This window comes from Haliotis rufescens, unplaced genomic scaffold (assembly GCF_023055435.1).
Source record: "Haliotis rufescens isolate VD_foot unplaced genomic scaffold, xgHalRufe1.0.p SCAF_10, whole genome shotgun sequence".
NCBI lineage: Eukaryota > Metazoa > Mollusca > Gastropoda > Lepetellida > Haliotidae > Haliotis > Haliotis rufescens.
The window spans coordinates 41,261,408-41,284,139 of NW_025963780.1; the positions used below are offsets into that span (position 1 = coordinate 41,261,408).

At 45.0% G+C, this 22,732-nt stretch overlaps 1 protein-coding gene across 8 annotated transcripts in view; it reads left to right on the forward strand.

Annotated features, from left to right (window-relative positions):
• LOC124146737 (ATP-dependent translocase ABCB1-like) overlaps positions 1-22,732 on the forward strand; it is a 92,985-nt gene that overhangs the window by 51,274 nt on the left and 18,979 nt on the right. For 6 of the 8 annotated variants that reach the window (XM_048390702.1, XM_048390722.1, XM_048390694.1 and 3 more), the window contains 10 exons: positions 1,517-1,688; positions 2,740-2,864; positions 10,188-10,365; positions 11,631-11,744; positions 12,175-12,285; positions 13,190-13,315; positions 14,314-14,517; positions 16,174-16,344; positions 18,429-18,590; positions 19,273-19,284. In XM_048390702.1, the coding sequence (XP_048246659.1) occupies positions 1,517-1,688; positions 2,740-2,864; positions 10,188-10,365; positions 11,631-11,744; positions 12,175-12,285; positions 13,190-13,315; positions 14,314-14,517; positions 16,174-16,344; positions 18,429-18,590; positions 19,273-19,284 (1,375 nt within the window). The remainder of the gene's footprint in view (positions 1-1,516; positions 1,689-2,739; positions 2,865-10,187; positions 10,366-11,630; positions 11,745-12,174; positions 12,286-13,189; positions 13,316-14,313; positions 14,518-16,173; positions 16,345-18,428; positions 18,591-19,272; positions 19,285-22,732) is intronic. The other 2 variants (XM_048390706.1, XM_048390715.1) reach the window with 1 other exon arrangement.

The window sequence follows — 22,732 nt, forward strand, 5'->3', positions numbered from 1 at the left end:
AAGATGGATGTGGTCATTGATAAAACTTTGCCTGTTTGTTTGTTTGTTTGTTTTATGCCGCACTCAGCAATATTCCAGCTATATGACGGCGGTCTGTAAATAATCAAGTCTGGACCAGACAATCCAGTGATTGACATCATGCATGTTTCTATGCATGAAATGATGACATGCATCAACCAAGTCAGCGAGCCTGACCACCCCATCCCATTAGTGGCCTCTTACGACAAGAATAGTCGCCGTTTATGGCAAGCATTGGTTGCTGAAGACCTATTCTACACCGGATCTTCACGGGTCTTGCTGGTTTGTATGCTAGTTTGTATGCAATGCATTTCTCCATCACCTGTGAATCCATAAGACAGCTTTGAGGTGTCGTAATGAAGTGTGTCTATTTTTTGTCAGATAATGAAATAGTTGTCGTAAACGGAATCAGGTGGTCAGGCTCGATGACTTGGTTGATGCATGTCATCATATCCAAAATTGCATGGATCAATGCTCATGATATCAATCACCGGATTGTCTGGTCCTGAGTCGAATATTTACAGACCGCCATCATATACCTGAAATATTGCTGAGTGCAGTGTTAAACAACAAACAAAATGAAATAGTTCAAGCTATACATGAAAATAGAGATTGGGTAATTGTTAACATTACGCGTGTTTGAACCCCCAAATAATAAGAAACCTCAGAAATTAATTGATAACATCAACGTTCCTGAAGGATGCAAGTCTGTCGTGGCGAGGACCAGGGTACAGGTCTCTCATGTTCCCGAGGCAAGGGAGTTAACTTACCATCGAAGTCCAGTTTGTCGAACTAGGTTGGAATTCCGTGGCTCAATTGTAGCACCACCAATGGCTATTACAAGTTATGTCCCTTTGCTTAAGAACAAATGACGGCGCCTAGTCAAGGCAGTCAGATCGATAATAAAGATCCATAGTATTATAAAACAGGTCTTTCCTCGTGAAATGCATGAAATTACTTGAGCACCTCAATTTAAAAAATGAAAAGATTTGAAAAATATCTGGAGACACCGAGTTGGCGGTACACATGCTTTGCAAATCCTGCAATCGACTGAAATCTGCACGACTTTACGAACAGGATGTTGATTTTGTTCTGCTATTTTGACTCATTTAGTCCAGCCAATACATAACTAGTTCAGCAAGGTGGAAACTGGACTTTCATAGTCATTTAACTCCCTTGCCTCAAGAAGATGAGGTCTCTTGAAAGCTAAGAGCTTGATGATAATCACTGATATTCCTCCTCAACCTATGCTAAATGTCAAAGGCCACCTCATGCATTGCACGCTCGAGTTTGGTGATTTGGTTTATAACATGTCATTGTACCTTGATAGTGAGGAATGTTGCTTGCAATATTAATCACTGGATTGTGTTGACCAGACTTAATTATTTACAGGCGGTCATCAAATCGCTGGGATATTTCGGAGAGAGTCATTTAACAACAAACAAAATCACTGATATTTATCATCATATATGTGGTGTGGTTCGTTTTCTCTTTTCAGTGACATCAACAAGATCCATGATGGCATTGGGGACAAGATGGGTAACTTCCTGCAATGGTTGTCATGCTCCCTCGCCGGGTTCATCATCGGCTTCTACTACGGCTGGAAACTGACGCTGGTGATCCTTGCCATCAGCCCCGCACTGGTCATCTCTGCTACGCTCATGAGTAGGGTGAGTGGACAGACGTTTGTCTAGTTATCATACAGCAAAACAATCATACACTATATATGTGATGAATACCTGTACTTATCTAATACTTATCCTATCTCACACTATGCATTTCTTCTTATTCTTCGATCTAGGTGTGGAAATGTCCTAGAACAAAGTTTCCAGCTTCAAAAAACACCACTCACCCAAACACATCCCTTACATCACCAATCACCACTGTGATCATGGTTCACGCACCACTAAAATCCTGTGCGACACGACCCCAGCGACCTGATCAACTGACATATCTAGCACCGTCATTCTCAATTCTATCGCTATGGTGTTCGGACGTTATTCTTGAACAGAGAATTTTTGTTTGTTTGTTTTGTTTTGTTTTTTGGTGTGTTTTTTTATATATAAAATTTAAATACACCACATCACTACTAAAATATGTGATCAATACCTGTTTTTATGGACTTGAAAAACACAATTTCATCACGAGTCATCACCCTCGGCCAGTATGCTTGCCTTATGCCAAATACACAGTACTGCAATGTTGAACATGGTGTTAAACTCATCACACTCACCCACAGCGATGGAAACTAACAGTATTTAGTCGACAAGTCCTTATGATGATACCTTATAGCGAAAGGACTGCAGGACTTGTTCTACGTTCTAACGTTGATCCATTTATTTTATGGGTGAGCAGGAGGACGCTTTTAACAGTATTCCAGTTATATCACGACGTTTCAGCTTAAAGTGTGAGGAAAGCCCCAAGTGATGCAGGTGTTAGACCTTTACCATTTCGGTTAAACCCACGAGCAAGGGTATGGTGCTGACAAACCTAGAAACATGATCGGGGCGAACCGGGATTCGAACCACAATCATAGGTTTCTGGCGTGCCCAGGGGACGCAACTCTGCACAGCCAATTGCGGCACCTTAGTCGACTGGGCCACCCGTGCCCCCCACTTGTGCAAATAAATATGTGTCATACCAACAGAGACATCATTGTATATGTGCAATAATCCTAAACGCTACGTAAACCCCATTGCACTTTCTGGTTTTGTATTGCAGCTGATGGCATCCATGACCAGTAAGGAGTTAGCAGCGTATGCAAAGGCAGGAGCCGTAGCAGAGGAGGTCCTTGGCGCTGTCAGAACCGTTGTAGCATTCGGTGGCCAGGAGAAGGAATGTAACCGGTAAGTCAGTCAGTGGTCAATCGGTCAATCAAAGCCTGTCTGCAGTTGTAAGTTGATGCAAGTATGATGGTTTGAGGGACCATTACATGAATTACTGACCCGTGAAGATCTGGGTAGAGAATAGGTCTTGAGCAACCCATGATTGTGTAAAAGGCGACTATGCTTGTTGTGGGTGGTCAGACTCGCTGACTTGGTTGAAGCCTCCCATCGATCCCAATTGCGTGGATCGATGCTCATGATATCAATCAATGAATTGACTGGTCTATACTCGATTTATTACAAACTGCTGTCATGCAGCTGGAAAATTGCTGAGTGAGGCGTAAAACAACAAACCAACCAACCAACTGTTACGTCCGACTAGCGTATCATGATTGTGTCACCAGTTTTTATGTGACGTCCACTCAGTATGATACCAGACTCATGTTTGGCAAAGACACAATGTTTGGCAAAGACAGTGTTAAGGAAAGACACAATGTTTGGCAAAGGCAATGTTTAGCAAAGATGCAATGTTTAGCAAAGACACAATGTCTGGCCAAGACTCAATTTTTAGCAAAGACAATGTTTAGGAAAGACACAATGTCTGGCAAAGACACAGTGTTTGTTTAAGAAAGACACAATGTTTGTTTAGGAAAGACACAATGTTTGGCAAATACAATGTTTGGCAAAGACACAATGTTTGGCAAATACAATGTTTGGCAAAGACACAATGTTTGACAAAGACAATGTTAACCAAAGACACAATGTCTGGCAAAGACAAAATGTTCAGCAAAGACACAATGCTTAGCAAAGACACAATGTCTGGCAAAGACTCAATTTTTAGCAAAGACAATGTTTAGGAAAGACACAATGTCTGGCAAAGACACAGTGTTTGTTTAGGAAAGACACAATGTTTGACAAATACAATGTTTGGCAAAGACACAATGTTTGGCAAAGACACAATGTTTGACAAAGACAATGTTTACCAAAGACACAATGTCTGGCAAAGACAAAATGTTTAGCAAAGACAATGTTTGGCAAAGACACAATGTTTGACAAAGACAATGTTTGGCAAAGACACAATGTCTGACAAAGACAATATTTTTTAACTTATCCTGCATTACTCCGTATTGCATTTACTGCTATGTTTGACAGAGAGACGAACTGTGTGAGATCCAGCTGCTGAAGAAAGTTGTCCCAACCAGCCCAGGAGGCAGCGCCCTCTCACAGTCGGCACGTGACCCGGAAGTCATGACGTCACACCAAAAGACATAACTGCTTTGTCACCTCCACGGACGGACGTACTTTGTATCCCTTGTGGAAATTAAAGCTTATTATTTGTTTTTTATATTTTGCGTGTTTCTACATTCATTATATGCTGCTACATTGTTACCTGTTATGGGCCGTGACCTTAGGGTCTTCCCATTCGTAAATTGTAACGTTTATCGCTCGTCTGTGGCTCACGTCACAGTAATTTACGGGCGCAATGTTGTTCCCGCCATTTTGTTTTCTTTCCCGCCATTTTGGCCATTCACCACGTGGCCACGTAATGTCGTGTTCTGCGTTTTGAATTCTCTCTTTGGCTTGGGTAATACATTACATTTATGTATGTTGTTTTGGTGTGCTTAAAGCCTTGCCTTTTCGCTACCTCTCAGCGTAATTGTTTCTTCTCATAAACTTCAATATAATACGAAGTTTATGAGTTACATTATGTCTCCCGTACTCTGTGGTTTTGCCACATGGTTACGTGTTTGCTTAAGGCTTTGCCTTTTCGCTCCCTTTTAGCGTACTTGTTTATCTCATAAACTTTAATAAAATATACTGTTTTTGAGTTACTTTATGCTTCCCATACTTTGTGATTGGCCACACATTATGCTTCCCGCACTTTGTGGCTTTGCCACATAGTTATGTTTTGCTTAAATTCCAGATTTTCTGCCTCGCTGCACTTGTTTCCGCGGGAACAAATCTGGTCGGGGCCGCCCCTTTCTGCCGTGATTGTACGACGCCCTGTACTTTCACAAGGCAGTGCCGATGTTGCAGTCATTCGTCGCTGTGGTCCTTCAGCTCATGCGAGTATCCAGGACACACCTCGCTCAACGTGCTCGTCGACCCCCACCTACGTTGACGGCAGCAGCGCTCAGCGGAGCTTCACGGCGGCTCCCAACGTAGAGTCTGCCTCCCATGGCACGACATACGACCGTTCACGGTCTCCTACTCCACCGGCGGCTCCAGCGCTCCCAACGTAGAGTCTGCCTCCCCTGGCACGACATACGAACGTTCACGGTCTCCAACACCATCAACGCTGATGTCTCCAGCGCCTCCGATGACTCGGCGCCTCTGATGACACGGCTCCTCCGGCGCTCCCGGCGCTCCCGGCTTGCCAACTTGCCTCTGATGACGCGGCGCCTCCGGCGCCTCTGATGACGCGGCGCCTCCGATGTCTCGGCGCTCCCGGCGCCTCTGATGACTCAGCGCCTCCGGCTCTTCCGATGACTCGGCGCCGCTGATGTCTCGGCGCTCAACAAGCTTCATGACTTGTTCATGACAAGCTGATGACTCGGCGCCTCCGATGACACGGCGCTCCCGGCGCCTCTGATGACGCGGCGCCTCTGATGACTCGGCGCCTCCGATGTCTTGGCGCTCCCGGCGCCTCTGATGACTCGGCGCCTCTGATGACTCGGTGCTCAACAAGCTTCATGACTTGTTCATGACAAGCTGATGACTCGGCGCCACCGGCGCCTCTGATGACTCGGCGCCGCTTATGTCTCGGCGCCTCTGATGTCTCCGCGCTCCGGCGCCTCCGCATCCTCTGATGTCTTCGGCGCTCAACAAGCTTCAGATCAACAAGCTTTATCAAGCTCAGATCAACGAGCCGATCATCCGATCTTCTACTGCGGCTTAAGGGGCACCATCGGCAATCGCCTCCCCGGCGCCACTGCCCTCTTCTCTTGCTGCCGTCTCATAACTCGTCACACGGAGAAGCATGGTGAAACAACTGTCGCCGCTCCTTTCGCTACTCTCCCGTCGGTCTTCGGGATCGTGACTATCGTTCTACTTCCTGGGTGGAATCATTTCAACCAATAGACAGTTGGTCTGATTCAACTTGCCCACTGAGACGTTATCCATAATCCCGTCGTTTAAAGCGCTATGATTCCGGAGAGATGACCTGCGGGTTTCCATCGAAACAGAGCGTCATGTGAACAGCGTCTGTATCAGATTCGACGACGACATCCACTTACAAAGAGTTTACTTCGTCGACATCGCAGACATCAACGCTGTTCTACCCTACCCTAGCGCCAGCGTTCCTGAGAGAGACTCTTCCTCGGCGCTCCCCGGGTTTTCCACGACGCCCATGGGGTTCCGTGTTTTATCGCAAAACTCGGGTACACCACTTGATCGTCTCTCACACAGTTCATTGAGGATTGTCTGTGTGTGGAGTTTGCACCTCAGTTCCGACTCCAAGGCGGTTTTCTCGGCTACTGCGCAGAGTGATTTACATGTCACGTGTCAAGTACTCGGACTGTCAACAACTCCGACCGGATTTAGGTCAACTTACCATGGCAAGGGGTGCCATGTATTTCTACAGATTGGTTTCCATGTCTACCTGTACGCTTGGTGATACCACTCAACCAGGCGCCTGTCGCAGTCCATCCATGCACGGATGTTGGAAACAATAGACCTCCTCTACCAACACGGCTGTCACGAGGAACCTTGTTTCATCAACCCTTCGCTATAAGAACGATAGCGCGTTCAAGGGATGGAAAAGATCGCCTTCCTTCGTCCGGTTTGATCTTTTCGACTACGACACCTTCCTATCTTCCCCCTTGACTACCGGACACAGTGTCGATTTGATACTTAAAGTCCCTCGGCCGTCCCACTGACCCCTGTTGCATACCTGCCTCGTATCGTGTTGTCGTCCTCCATCGTCACCTCGATATAAGAACAGGAGTACTTATACGCCGCTTCAGGGATGAAAACGATCTCATTACTTCGTGCAATGGCCATATTGCCTCGACTTCCTACTACCCGGTTACGTCGATGCCCCGGCGGTCGATTGTGAAGCTGGTTTACTTCGTCTACTTGAGGTTGGCTCGCAGGCGATCACACCTTTTTCCGAATCGTACCGACGGTACGCAATCGCAGACCCCTGTTGCTGACTACCTCCCCTGCCACCTTGTCAGTGGCTAGTGGCCCACGCCAGCCCACATTGTGACCACCTGTGATCCAGAGATCAACACCATTGGCACAGCAACAGCCTCGAGATAAATGCTTATCCAGGACGGCACTTGCTGACAGTGCATTCTCGGTCACGCCCTGTTGATCGTGTCCACTGACGACGTCACCGTAGTGTGGTGTTTGCAGACCCAGAGTTCTCGCCCCTCTCCCGGCGCCACAAACTCGACCGGCGCCCCCGAGAATCACCATCTTCGGCGTTCCAGGCGCCTCAAGCTCTCCGACGCCTCACCCTCTCCGGCGCCTCGGGCCAGACTATGTGAAACGGTCGACACCCCAACCCTAGATCTGTTTGCCTCATATCTGAATGTGGCCAGCTGTCGTCTTCCATTCCACCTGTGCCGAGAGCCGCTGTGGCAGTCGAAGCCTTCCATCGTTCCTGAGAAGGATTACGCGCGTACGCTTTTCCGACTCCGGTTCTCCCTCCCACGGTTCTTCAGAGATCCAGGCCACTCGACCCCTGCCATTGACTTTGGTCTCGCCTTATTGGTCAGCCAGAAGTTGGGTTATCGACCTCCGAAACATAGCCAGAGACAACCCCTGGAACTTCCGGTGTGGTCCAACCTTCTGCTCCATCCACACGGTCTGTTGCCACACCCTCATACCCGCATGTTATCGTCTGCACGCCTGACACACATGCAGAAAGCCAAGGGCTATTCAGCTAGAGCGACCAAGGCTATTGCTTCAGCCCACCGTCCATCTACAGGGGGACTGTATGCTGATAAATGATGCTTGTTCCAGGCATTTTGTTCTGACAAACACCAGGATCCGATGACAGCGTCACCGCAGATCCTGGATCAGTTCCTTCTGTACTTGTGTAGCACCCATCGGTTGAAGGGCTTACCACCCCCACATACCTGGTCGCCATGTACTCCGTTCTGGCCATCCCGGACGATCGGAGAAAGACGAAAATTCCCGACCTACGGGCCTGGCTGCGCTCGTTCAGTCTTGAAGACCTGAAGACCAAGTTCGGACCGCCTGCGTTGGATCTGAATGTGGTCTTCAATGCCCTTCGAACCACTCCCCTCGTCTTCCTTCTTCGACCTTAAGTAGAAGACGGGTGTTTCTACTGGTTTTGACTACTGCCGCTCGAGTCCATGTACAGCACGCCCTCGACGTCTCCCATGCCCGGTTCGAATGCGGTACCCAGGGCGCCGTTCATCATGGACCGTACTTGGACGTCAGCGTAAAGACTCAACTCCCAGGACAGCCTGATAGATCATTCCTTGTCCCCTCCCCCCTCGTCCAGTGTGGGTGCCGAGGATGAGGATGAGCGTCATTATGCCCAGTAAGGGCACTGAAGGTTATTCTACGATCTAAAGACTGCCGCAAGTCTAGGAAACACCTTTTTCTGCCGGTCTCCCCTTCGTCGCTGTCGTTGGTCAGCCGGAATACTTTTCCCTGTGGCTCCGGGCGGTCATCCTTAAAGCGTATGAGCCGCCGGATTGGACCCTCCCCCCAAAGGCTATTACCTGAAATAAAATCAGATCAGGGCGATCGTATTTACACTGGTTCTTCACGGTATACTGTTCCATCCCGTCGTTCAGGGAAGCCTGTTCGTGGCGATCGGACACCGCCTTCACCAACCACTACTTCCGTGATGTAGCCTTGAAAGTTGTCGCCGGCGTTCACAGTTTTGGTCCCTGGTTGTAGCCCAACAGGTCATCTATCTCCGACGCCACTGATTCTCCGATACCCTGAGCGGGGCCCGTCGACCTTTCTGGTGTTTATCACCCCAGACGAGACGGCTCTCTTGCGTTCCGCATTCGCTCTTAGGTCAGTTTTAGTTTTGGGTTACCCGACTCATTCTATTGCTGTCACCTATCCGGGTTTTACTTTTTGCATCAACTCTCGTTTCCTGACGACAGGAATGGTAGTAGATGTGGACACCGGCGCCGACGCCAACGCCGCTGCTTCTCTGGTACCTGAGCGGTGCCCGTCGACCTCATCGGTGTTGCCTCCAGCCTAGAGGGCTCTCCTGCGTTTCGCATTCGCTCTTGGGATTGGTCGTAGATTTTGCCGCCGACGCCGCTGATTCTTCGATTCCCCGAGCGGGGCCCGTCGAACTCTCTGGTGTTTATCACCTCAGATTAGCTCTAGGTTCTACTGCGTTTCGCTTTCGCTCTTCGGTAAGTTATATATTTTGGCTACACGCCTCATTGTATTTCGGTTACCTATTCGGGCGTTTCGTTTTTGCATCGACTCTTGTTTCCTGAAGACAGGAATGGTCGTAGATGTTCCGGTCATCACTTGTATGCGGTGCGGATTCATCGGACCTTGACGAGGGTTTAATATGGTTCACATCTGCAAGTATGCCCACCGGCCAAGCCGTCTGATAAAGATGCAATATGGAGTAATGCAGGATAAGTTAAAAAATTTAGTAAAATCTAAATATTTTTTACATTTGTATACTTATCCTGCATTACGAAGTCTAAGTTCCCTCCCTTTCGCTACGCTACCTCCCCACGAAGTTTCAGATGTTATGTTTAAAGCAGTTATGTCTTTTGGTGTGACGTCATGACTTCCGGGTCACGTGCCGACTGTGAGAGGGCGCTGCCTCCTGGGCTGGTTGGGACAACTTTCTTCAGCAGCTGGATCTCACACAGTTCGTCTCTCTGTCAAACATAGCAGTAAATGCAATACGGAGTAATGCAGGATAAGTATACAAATGTAAAAAATATTTAGATTTTACTAAGTTTGGCAAAGACACAATGTTTGACAAAGACAATGTTTGACAAAGACACAATGTCTGGCAAAGACACAATGTTTACCAAAGACACAATGTTTACCAAAGACACAATGTTTACCAAGACACAATGTCTGTCAAAGACACAATGTTTACCAAGACACAATGTTTAGGCAAGACACAATGTCTGTCAAAGACACAATGTTTAGGAAAGACACAATGTCTGTCAAAGACACAATGTTTACCAAGACACAATGTTTAGGCAAGACACAATGTTCAGGAAAGACACATTGTCTGGCAAAGACACAATGTTTAACAAGACACAATGTTTACCAAGACACAATGTTTGGCAAAGACAATTTTTCGCAAAGACACAATGTCTGGTAGATTAGCCTAACATTATAGTGATATGATACTGCTTTCTTCAGATATTGCTCTAACCTTCATGAGGCCAAAGCATTTGGGGTTCGGAAGGGCTACACCAACGGGCTGTCCCTGGGTTTGGTGTGGCTGGTGATGTTCTCGGCTTACGCTCTTGGATTCTGGTACGGCACCAAGCTGGTGAGGGACGAGCCAGAGAACTACCAGGCCGGAAAAATGATCATTGTAAGTTCTACAAGACACGGGTACATGATCATTGTAAGTTCTTCAAGACACGGGTACATGATCATTGTAAGTTCTTCAAGACACGGGTACATGATCATTGTAAGTTCTTCAAGACACGGGTACATGATCATTGTAAGTTCTTCAAGACACGGGTACATGATCATTGTAAGTTCTACAAGACACGGGTACATGATCATTGTAAGTTCTACAAGACACGGGTATATGATTATTGTAAGTTCTTCAAGACAAGGGTATATGATCATTGTAAGTTCTACAAGACATGGGTACATGATCATTGTAAGTTCTTCAAGACACGGGTACATGATCATTGTAAGTTCTTCAAGACACGGGTACATGATCATTGTAAGTTCTACAAGACAAGGGTATATGATCATTGTAAGTTCTACAAGACAAGGGTATATGATCATTGTAAGTTCTTCAAGACAAGGGTATATGATCATTGTAAGTTCTACAAGACATGGGTACATGATCATTGTAAGTTCTTCAAGACACGGGTACATGATCATTGTAAGTTCTTCAAGACAAGGGTATATGATCATTGTAAGTTCTTCAAGACACGGGTACATGATCATTGTAAGTTCTTCAAGACACGGGTACATGATCATTGTAAGTTCTTCAAGACACGGGTACATGATCATTGTAAGTTCTTCAAGACACGGGTACATGATCATTGTAAGTTCTACAAGACATGGGTACATGATCATTGTAAGTTCTTCAAGACACGGGTATATGATCATTGTAAGTTCTACAAGACAAGGGTACATGATCATTGTAAGTTCTTCAAGACACGGGTACATGATCATTGTAAGTTCTTCAAGACACGGGTATATGATCATTGTAAGTTCTACAAGACAAGGGTACATGATCATTGTAAGTTCTACAAGACAAGGGTACATTATGATTGTAAATTCAAGACAAGGTTACATCATCATTGTAAGTTCTTCAAGACAAGGGTCGTGAGGGTGCCGAATATAGTATGACCAAAGACCAGGTTTGTTTCTTAACATGGCTACACGACCTTTTAAATACATGTACTTCGAAACTTGGCGCCATGAGGCATTTCTAAGACCAGGCATGTTACACATTGGGAGTTGAGGTAAACTTACTTTCTCAAGATCAATATCAGATACCAATCAGGAACAAGACAAATTTTGAAGTGAAATTTGCAACTCGACAACACAACAGCCTTGGAACAATATTGATGTCATAGATGTCTCCTGAGATGCATCAATGTGTACTTACAGGTGTTCTTCTCCGTGTTGATTGGGGCGTTCTCCCTGGGAAATGCAGCTCCAAGTCTTCAAGCTCTAGCCACAGCACGAGGAGCAGCATACACGATCTTCAAGCTCATAGATCTGGTAGGCATAAGGCTTAAAAAAATAAAGGAATTGGTTCTCAGGCAATACCTTTTGAAAACATAGTGTGGGCAGGTTTTTTTTGTTGCTTGTTCAAACTACAGTTTGGCCCTCTCTCTAATGAAGGTTCATACTCCAGTGAACTCCTACAAATTGAAAGTCAGTTCCTAGTGACTATTGCTGACTACGACATTAAGGAACAATTACTTACGTCCCCCTGTTGTGTGTTGTAGCAACCGATGATAGACAGTCAGTGAAAGTCAGTTCTTAGTGACTATTGTTGACTGCGACATTAAGGAACAATTACTTACTTCCCCCTGTTGTGTGTTGTAGCAACCGATGATAGACAGTCAGTGAAAGTCAGTTCTTAGTGACTATTGCTGACTGCGACATTAAGGAACAATTACTTACGTCCCCCTATTGTGTGTTGTAGCAACCGATGATAGACAGCAGCTCCCCTGCAGGGAAGAAGCCACAGTCTCTGAGTGGAACAATACAATTCAACAACGTTCACTTCAGCTACCCCTCCCGTCCAGATGTCAAGGTGCGTAGTACTCAGGTTATGTTGCGCTGCATTTCTGGGAACAAATGCGTCCCCTATTCTGGAATAAGTCATTGACCTGAAGCTCCTCACAACAACAGCCCATTCGTGGAGCTCTTACACTATCATGCCTCCAGTCACAGCTCCCCGCTGTGCTAGGCGGCCTACAACCATGCATGGAGTTGACCTCTCTACCAACTGTTGTCATGACTTTTACGGTGCTGAATACTCTTCCCCCGGCTCAACTGGGTTTTTATTACATTTCAGCTTTCATGTAATTAGTTAGTGAGAATGTAATACAGTGAGAAATGCTTTTCCATTCATCTGCAATCTCGAACCACTGATCAAACACACTCAAATTCATCTGGGAAATAGTAAGTTGTAAACTTTTTCCCATTTCACTACACTGTCTTTGAGGTAATAAAAATTTGACATAGGGGGCACTTATTAGAATATTATTTTAGTGAAAAAACAGTTGAAAGATAAATTTTACTGTTTATGCAGACAGCCTGAAATGTTTATGTACGACAGATATATTTTTCCAGAATTTAATTGCCCATAATTAGGGTGCATAATAAGGGTGCATATAACACATGAGAGAGTATTATACACGAATCAATAATTCTTGTTTACATTGATCATTCAGGAAGGGTGCTAACTGGTATTGTTCACTAGCCATATATTATCAAATATCGCCGTGGGCGCTTATTAGTGCGGGGCACTTATTACATCGAATACGGTTATCATGATAGGGACGTTCCGAAAGACACACCCGAACATATAAATGTCTCTACATTTGGGGTTAAAATATTGCTGAGTGCGTGTTAAACAACAAACAAACATTTGGGGTTACAGGGAAACTTTTCAAGATTACTGTAATGACAATGCATACCACACACTATTTCAGGTGCTGAATGGCTTGAACCTGGAGGTTCGTCAAGGTCAGACGGTGGCTCTGGTGGGAGCTAGTGGTTGTGGTAAGAGCACCACTGTGCAGCTCATCCAGAGATTCTACGACCCATCCAGCGGATCTGTGAGTAAACAGTTTTGCCGCGGGGTATGGGGTGACTGAGTCATTTGAAGTACGACAATTCACAAGTTTCGTGACCAAATAATAATCTAAGGCCCGACAATTCACAAGTTTCTTGACCGAATAAACTAAGGCACGACAATTCACAGGTTTCGTGACCGAATAAACTAAGGCACGACAATTCACAGGTTTCGTGACCTAATAATCTAAGGCCCGACAATTCACAAGTTTCGGGACCGAATAATCTAAGGCCCGACAATTCTCAAGTTTCGTGACCGAATACTCTAAGGCCCGACAATTCACAAGTTTCGTGACCGAATAATCTAAGGCCCGACAATTCTCAAGTTTCGTGACCGAATAATCTAAGGCCCGACAATTCACAAGTTTCGTGACCTAATAATCTAAGGCCCGACAATTCACAAGTTTCGTGACCGAATACTCTAAGGCCCGACAATTCACAAGTTTCGTGACCGAATAATCTAAGGCCCGACAATTCACAAGTTTTGTGACCGAATAATCTAAGGCCCGACAATTCACAAGTTTCGTGACCGAATAATCTAAGGCACGACAATTCACAAGTTTCGTGACCGAATAATCTAAGGCACGGCAATTCACAAGTTTCGTCAATTTGATTAAAAAATATTGTTTACTATTCTCATTTTCATGAGAGATTAATTTCCTGCTCACAATAATTTCATGATTTACAGTACATTGCATTCCTGCTGAAACATGACTGGAAAGACAAGGCACCGGATACAACATTATATTTAAGCTTCAGACAAACTGAAAAAAGGGGGATCCCATTTTGCAATGTGATCGTAGCACTACAACTATCGTACTCCTATACTTTAACATAGACTTACGATAGTTGTAGCGCTACAATCACTTTGTGAAACGGGTCCCAGGTCAAGTAAGGATATTTCTGTAAAGAGAAAAATATATATTAAGGATATCTAGATAATACATTTCCATGATACCACTAACTTCGTTTGAACTTTCAGGTAATGCTTGATGGCATCGACATTAAAGATCTCAATATTTGTTGGCTGCGTGAACACATTGGCATCGTCAGTCAGGAACCTATCTTGTTTGGCACCTCCATCTCTGAAAACATCCGCTATGGCCGGGAGGGCGTCTCGCAGAGTGAAATAGAGGCTGCTGCCAAAAACGCCAATGCTCACGACTTTATCATGGGCCTCCCTGAGGTAAGCTGACTCACGACTTTATCATAGGCCTCCCCGAGGTAAGGTGACTCACACCTTTATAATGGGCCTCCCCGAGGTAAGGTGACTCACGTCTTTATCATGGGCTCCTGAGGCAAGCTGACTCACAATTTTATCATGGGCCTCCCCGAGGTAAGGTGACTCATGACTTTATCATAGGCCTCCCCGAGGTAAGGTGACTCATGACTTTATCATGGGCCTCCCCGAGGTAAGCTGACTCATGACTTTATCATGGGCCTCCCCAAGGTAAGGTGACTCACGACTTTATCATGGGCTCCTGAGGCAAGCGGACTCACGACTTTATCATGGGCCTCCCCGAGGTAAGCTGACTCACAATTTTATCATGGGCCTCCCCGAGGTAAGCTGACTCACGGCTTTATCATGGGCCTCCCCGAGGTAAGGTGACTCACGTCTTTATCATGGGCTCCTGAGGCAAGCTGACTCACAATTTTATCATGGGCCTCCCCGAGGTAAGGTGACTCATGACTTTATCATAGGCCTCCCCGAGGTAAGGTGACTCATGACTTTATCATGGGCCTCCCCGAGGTAAGCTGACTCATGACTTTATCATGGGCCTCCCCGAGGTAAGGTGACTCACGACTTTATCATGGGCTCCTGAGGCAAGCGGACTCACGACTTTATCATGGGCCTCCCCGAGGTAAGCTGACTCACAATTTTATCATGGGCCTCCCCGAGGTAAGCTGACTCACGGCTTTATCATGGGCCTCCCCGAGGTAAGCTGACTCAGGACTTTATCATGGGCCTCCCCGAGGTAAGCTGACTCAGGACTTTATCATGGGCCTCCCCGAGGTAAGGTGACTCACGACTTTATCATGGGCCTCCCCGAGGTAAGCTGACTCACTTCTTTATCATGGGCCTCCCCGAGGTAAGCTGACTCACGACTTTATCATGGGACTCCCCGAGGTAAGCTGACTCACTTCTTTATCATGGGACTCCCCGAGGCAAGCTGACTCATGACTTTATCATGGGCCTCCCCGAGGTAAGGTGACTCATGACTTTATCATGGGCCTCCCCGAGGTAAGCTGACTCATGACTTTATCATGGGCCTCCCCGAGGTAAGCTGACTCAGGACTTTATCATGGGCCTCCCCGAGGTAAGCTGACTCAGGACTTTATCATGGGCCTCCCCGAGGTAAGGTGACTCACGACTTTATCATGGGCCTCCCCGAGGTAAGCTGACTCACTTCTTTATCATGGGCCTCCCCGAGGTAAGGTGACTCACGACTTTATCATGGGCCACCCAATATATCGTAATATGTATCGTAATACAGATAACTGTATCACAATATATTGCAATAAATAAATTTGGCCAATGCACAGCCCTAGGTTTACTTTTTCAAAAGAATGTATATAGTGGTGGAACTATACTTGAATTTTTGTGTTCAATGTATCTTGACTGTCCCTTTTTGATATTCAGCAATACTGGTGCCGTGAGTTGCAGTGCTTGTCTTCAGTTGATATCTCCCATGTCATTAGCTGTCTGCCTCCTGTATTCAGACAGGAATTCTTGGTTGCTATTATTCCGTCCCCAGGACACTGCAGCCAATATTTCCAAGAAAGCCGATCCAGTATTTCAGTGCCACATATTGTGTAAATATGACCCTGTATTTGTTTTCAGAGGTACGACACTATGGTTGGTGATCGAGGCGCCCAGTTGAGTGGAGGTCAGAAACAGAGAGTCGCTATCGCCCGAGCTCTGGTGCGAGACCCCCGCATCCTACTGTTGGATGAAGCCACGTCAGCTCTAGACACTGAGAGTGAATCTATTGTGCAGGATGCCCTAGATCATGTGAGTATTTGTGTATATTTCAGATATATTACACTCCAGTGGAGGTGAGGTGAAATGGGGTTTAAAGTCGCGTCCATGATTATTGCACTTATATTGATTGGTTGGTTGGTTGGTTGGTTGGTTGGTTGGTTGTTTAACGCCTCACTCAACAATATTCCAGGTATATGACGGTGATCTGTAAATAATCAAGTCTGGACCAGACAGTCCAGTGATTGATATCATGAGCATCGATCCACGCAATTGCGACGTGCATGCACGTGTGTGTGTGTGGCTGCTTGCACAATACGTACTAATGCCAGTTATAGTGCTTGTCCACGGAGATACCATGCCGCAGTTTAACATGAATACCCCACTCAGATATACTGACTCTGAACTGACCAGTCTTTATTTTAACCCTTTAATGCCAAACGTCAGACAGGGTAACAACAAATACCATCTTTGACTGTCCTTTTGTATGACCTGGCCATGGACCCTGGAACTTCTGCTCTCCGAGTGGACACTCTATGACTAAACCACGGAGGCAGTCTAATCCCTAGAACTGTGGGGACCTCCGAGTGGACACTCTATGACTAAACCACGGAGGCAGTCTAATCCCTGGAACTGTGGGGACCTCCGAGTGGACACTCTATCACTAAACCACGGAGGCAGTCTAGTCCCCGGAACTGAGGGGACCTCCGAGTGGACACTCTATCACTAAACCACGGAAGCAGTCTAGTCCCCTGAACTGAGGGGACCTCCGAGTGGACACTCTGTGACTAAACCACGGAGGCAGTCTAATCCCTGGAACTGTGGGGACCTCCGAGTGGACACTCTATCACTAAACCACGGAGGCAGTCTAGTCCCCGGAACTGAGGGGACCTCCGAGTGGACACTCTATCACTAAACCACGGAAGCAGTCTAGTCCCCGGAACTGAGGGGACCTCCGAGTGGACGCTCTATGACTAAACCACGGAGGCAGTCTTATCCCCGGAACTGTGGAGACCTCCTAGTGGACACTCTATGACTAAACCACGGAGGCAGTCTAGTCCCCGGAACTGTGGAGACCTCCGAGTGGACACTCTATGACTAAACCACGGAGGCAGTCTAGTCCCCAGAAATGAGGGGACCTCCGAGTGGACACTCTATCACTAAACCACGGAGGCAGTCTAATCCCCGGAACTGTGGAGACCTCCGAGTGGACACTCTATGACTAAACCACGGAGGCAGTCTAGTCCCCGGAACTGAGGGGACCTCCGAGTGGACACTCTGTGACTAAACCACGGAGGCAGTCTAATCCCCGGAACTGTGGGGACCTCCGAGTGGACACTCTATGACTAAACCACGGAGGCAGTCTAGTCCCCGGAACTGAGGGGACCTCCGAGTGGACACTCTATGACTAAACCACAGAGGCAGTCTAGTCCCCGGAACTGTGGGGACCTCCGAGTGGACACTCTGTGACTAAACCACGGAGGCAGTCTAGTCCCCGTAACTGTGGGGACCTCCGAGTGGACACTCTATGACTAAACCACGGAGGCAGTCTAGTCCCCGGAACTGAGGGGACCTCCGAGTGGACGCTCTATCACTAAACCACGGAGGCAGTCTAGTCCCCGGAACTGAGGGGACTCATGGTTAAGATTTAAGGGCAACTCCATAGAAGATTGCTAGTTATCAGTAAGACACCTCCATAGGATTTATTTAGAAGTCATCTTCACGACATGTTGGATAACAATCAGTCAGTGTCTGAGAAACTCAAGCTGAACATTGCACGAACATCAGTACTAAACAAGCCATTTGTGTTGAACATTGTCAGAAAAAACTTAATATTTTACTACTTTTTTATCGACCTACACCTGTTTGGCCCATGTAATCAGAAAAACAGAAATATTTTAGTGTTTGTTCTTAGACTGTTTTCTACTTGTGTTGCGGGCGGTCGGGTAGCCTGGAGGTTAAGGCGTTTGCTCGTCACGCCGAAGATTGGGGTTCAATTCCCTACATAGGTACAATGTGTGAAGCCCATTTCTGGTGTCCCCCGCTGTGATATTACTGGAATATTGCTAAAAGCGGCATAAAACCAAGCTCACTCACTCACTCTACTTGTGTTGCAGGCTCGAGAAGGAAGGACGACCATTGTTATTGCTCACCGTCTCTCGACGATCAGGACAGCAGACATTATCGCTGGGTTCAATGAGGGTGTGATTACCGAACAGGGCACTCACGACGACCTGATGGCCAAGCAGGGCATCTATTATCAGCTTGTTACGAACCAGGTGAGCTTCAAGATCAACTTGTTATTAATATGTCTGGCAATATGCCTGTCACTCTGCTCAATATTCCAGAGTTCACTCCCTTTGTCAAGCAGGATTCTGATGTTTGTCAGTTTGAATGCCAGGTTTGCCCTGAATATGATACTGGGTTTGTCAACACCATAACAGTGTTGGGTTTCACGACCTAATGACAAGTATTTGCACAACAGTAATTTGAGCTTATACACTGATAGAACTGAAATACTGTTCAAAGTGTGCTGTCCCTAACACTCTCACTCACGCTACATCTGGAACTTATCACTCATCAGATATGATTATTAATTACTTGACCGGAAGTAATAAAGTCAATTTGAAACCCCGGAAAAGTCCGCACTAACTCACTTCCTCTAACCCCTTTGTAAGATTGGGGCGGTCGGGTAGCCTAGTGGTTAAAGCGTTCGCTCGTCACGCCGAAGACCCGGTTCGATTCCCGACATGGGTACAATGTGTGAAGCCCATTTCTGGTGTCCCCCACCGTGATATTGCTGGAATATTGCTAAAAGCGGCGTAAAACCACACTCACTCACTCACTCACTCTGTAAGATGGTGCTAGTAGAGCAATACCTCACTTTCCTAACTTCTCGAACTCTGTATATCTCAACACTCCTACCCAGCTGCTAATGTGTAACTGTCATTGTATTTTCAGACCAAAGACGATGTAAGCATTCTGTTTCCATGTTTCCATGGTTTTGTTATGTTTGTAACCCGTGAAGAATGGTATAGAACACAATTAGAGATTCAATGGATTGGTTGTATTACATAATCTGCATAATGGTAGATATCTCATAGGTAAAGGTCCTGCTTGTTGTTATATATATTATATTATATTATATTAGTTTATATAAGTTTATATAAGTTTATATTATATTATATTATATTATATTATATTATATTATATTATATTATATTATATTATATTATATTATATGTTGTTATATGTTATATTAAGAAACCTTGTTATTGAATGAAAAGCTCTGACTATTGAAAAAGTACCATTACTTATTCACATTCTTGGAAGGTATTTAGAGGGAATCGTTTGGTTTAGTCAAAACGTGGAAAACGGTACACCTACATATATTGTACATCAAGCTGACAGACGTTGATATAACTGCAATGCTGTTCACAGCTGTGGAAATCCAACTCACTATGGGTAATGTTAGTTGTAGTTACAAACTTTAGGATTTACCTTTTTTTGGTATAATGAGGTAGATGACTTTTTTGTGTGATTTATTTTTGCCCATATTTAGAATGGTGGCTGATCTAAAGGAGTTTTGTCTTTTTTTATTTGGTCTGGATATGGTTCCATGTTTGTCAGCACCATACCCGTGCTCGTGGCTCTCACCAAAGTGGTAAACGTCTGAGACCTGCATCGCTTCGGGCTTTCCTCCCACATGAAGCTGACACGCCGTGATATAACTGGAATACTGTTCCCAGCGACGTTAAGCAGGAAACATTGGTCCTCAGCACTGCAATGTAGGAAATATTACCAGAAGGAATTTGCCCCTTTTTTTTGTTGAAGGTTTTGTTTTTGAAAGTTTTTCCTGCATGTAATCCAGTAGCAGAACAAGAGGATGGGGAAATATCACACTTGAATCTCAATGTCTTAATCAAAGACATGAAATAGTAATTTGGTATTATTAAAAAACAGACACATTTATCAATATACAGGTTTTATTGTTTGTGGGTATCAGTTACCATCAATGTTTGCAGTGTCCATTAGACATTTGTTTCATGCTAGATACAATCTGTAGCTTCGCCATCTCCATCACATGCTTTTATTGGTTGCCATCATCAGTTAAGTGATACAAAATGTAATTTCTAATGAACAATTCTTATTGTCCGGAGTTTCATATAAATTCGAATCACCACGATCTGTCTAAATTTTGATGAGGAATTTTGAAGAGGTTCAACTGTATCCATATTGTTGATGATGATAACAAGACTCGATCATCCAGTGTGTTATGCTCCATTGCCTCCTGGGACTTTTCACTGTCATACCAGGACTTCCTGGATTTAAGCCCCGGGCCTAATTACAGAAAAAAGCACTTTCTCATTTAAAATGTTACCTGAAATTAAGCTCTATTTCGGCAGCTAATGCTTTCTTACCTAAATGGGGGACACCCTTTGCTGAAAAAATCAGAAACTGTTAAGGCTTAAAAAAATAGGTTCTTAGGCAATGACTTTGGAGAGATGGACTTAGTGGCATTGCTTCCTATATGAAGCTGTAGTGGTGAATGGGTTGAGGGTATGTATTCCTATAGACTGGAGAGCTAATACACTGGTACAATCGATGATGCCATGTTCCCTGATGTTGTTTGTCATGCTTCCTGGTTCATTAATACTCTTTCCGCATTGTCATGTTTCCTGGTTCATTGATTCTCTTTCCACATTGACATGTTCCTTTGTTCTATTAACAATCAGCTTTGTTCTGTAAATCCACTTTATTCTATTACTCAGATTTGTTCTGTTTGTTTGCTTGTTGTTGTTAAACACCGCACTCAGCAATATTCCAGCTATATGACGGCGGTCTGTAAATAATCAAGTCTGGACCAGACAATCCAGTGATTAATATCATGAGCATCAATCTACGGAATTGGGATCAATGACATGCATCAACCAAGTCAGTGAGCCTGACCACCCGATCCCGTTAGTCGCCTCTTACGACAAGCCTAGTCGCCTTTTACGGCAAGCATGGGTTGCTGAAGACCTATTCTACCCCGGATCGATTTGTTCTGTAATTCAACTTACCGCTATCACTCAGTTTCTCTGTAATTCAACCTTTTCCTTGCATATATGTCTTAATTTTCTATTCTTTGAAAGAGTTCTAACATGATTATGGACAAGTAGAATTATTTATGCTTCTTAATGAAATTATCAATTTTCCATCATCAAGTTCTGCTGTCATTCCCACCCAGTAAGCTCAAGTCCCCAATCTCATTAAAATCAGATCTTAGTTTTCACTATCGCTAAACAATGATCTGAGAACATCCCCTCACGGGTCACGTCAGAACGACCTTTCATCCAACCAATCAGAGCATCGCTTACCAGATCATGAAAGTGACAGTAGGAATGTGTTTTCTGATCATGCAACCACGATATATTTAACACGGGGTATTCCGAACGACAGTTTCGGGTTTTATGATTATATCCTTACAATCTCGGCCATCTATGAGCAATTCCAGAATGTTCTTATCAGTTTTAGAATTTTTAATCAAGAATACGTCAAAATATGTTTCGGAGCGTAGTTGCCAGTTTGAAACTAGTGTCGTAAGCTCAAGAAAGCTGCCTTCTGATTGTTTAATGTAGATTTTTTGTCAGTCATTTCATTGGTCGGTCAAAATTCGCGAAAGGTCGTTCTGACGTGACCCGTAATGGGATGTCCTCAGATCTTTGTTTAGCAGTAGCGAGAATTAAGATCTGATTTTAATGAGATTGGCTCAAGTCACTAGACAAATCATATTCCATACATATTCATCAAACCAGACAAATAATAAATTGTGTAAAAAGTGTGGAAAAAAATAACACATGGTTTAACATTGTTGTGTCAAACTCTGAGGAACCTGAGAAACAGTTTGACTCTCCGGGTGTTTGAGTCCATCATTCACAACAGAAGAAGAAAGATCTGTCATACGGAATGAATAAGTTAATGTTAAACATGCAGCGAATTCAGGTTTTGACTCCAGATAATAAATGACTCTGTAATTTCTCAGTTTAGACAGACAGTATCAGTCTGAGACTTCAGCCACTAACCAGGAGCCCTGTCTAGTAAAATTCTGTTTGGTTTTGTAAGATCCGCTAATAAATGCTGATGAAGCAGAAATGTACTGAAATTTATGCAAAGAGCCAAGTTTGGGTTAAATTGTTTGGTACAGACAACAGGATAAATTTGAGCCGACTGAAAATTTCACCCATCAGATTTGACATATCAGAGTTCCGATAAGATTGAAGGATTGGCCAGTGCTGGACAATCAGTTCCACACAGCTGAGAATTTGATAAATCAGAGTTCAACACCACATAGATCAGCTGTGGATGAATGTAGCATGTATCTTGCCTGGTGAGTTGGGCAAGCAAAGCTGTTTTTTTACACCAAGGAATACTTTGGCAA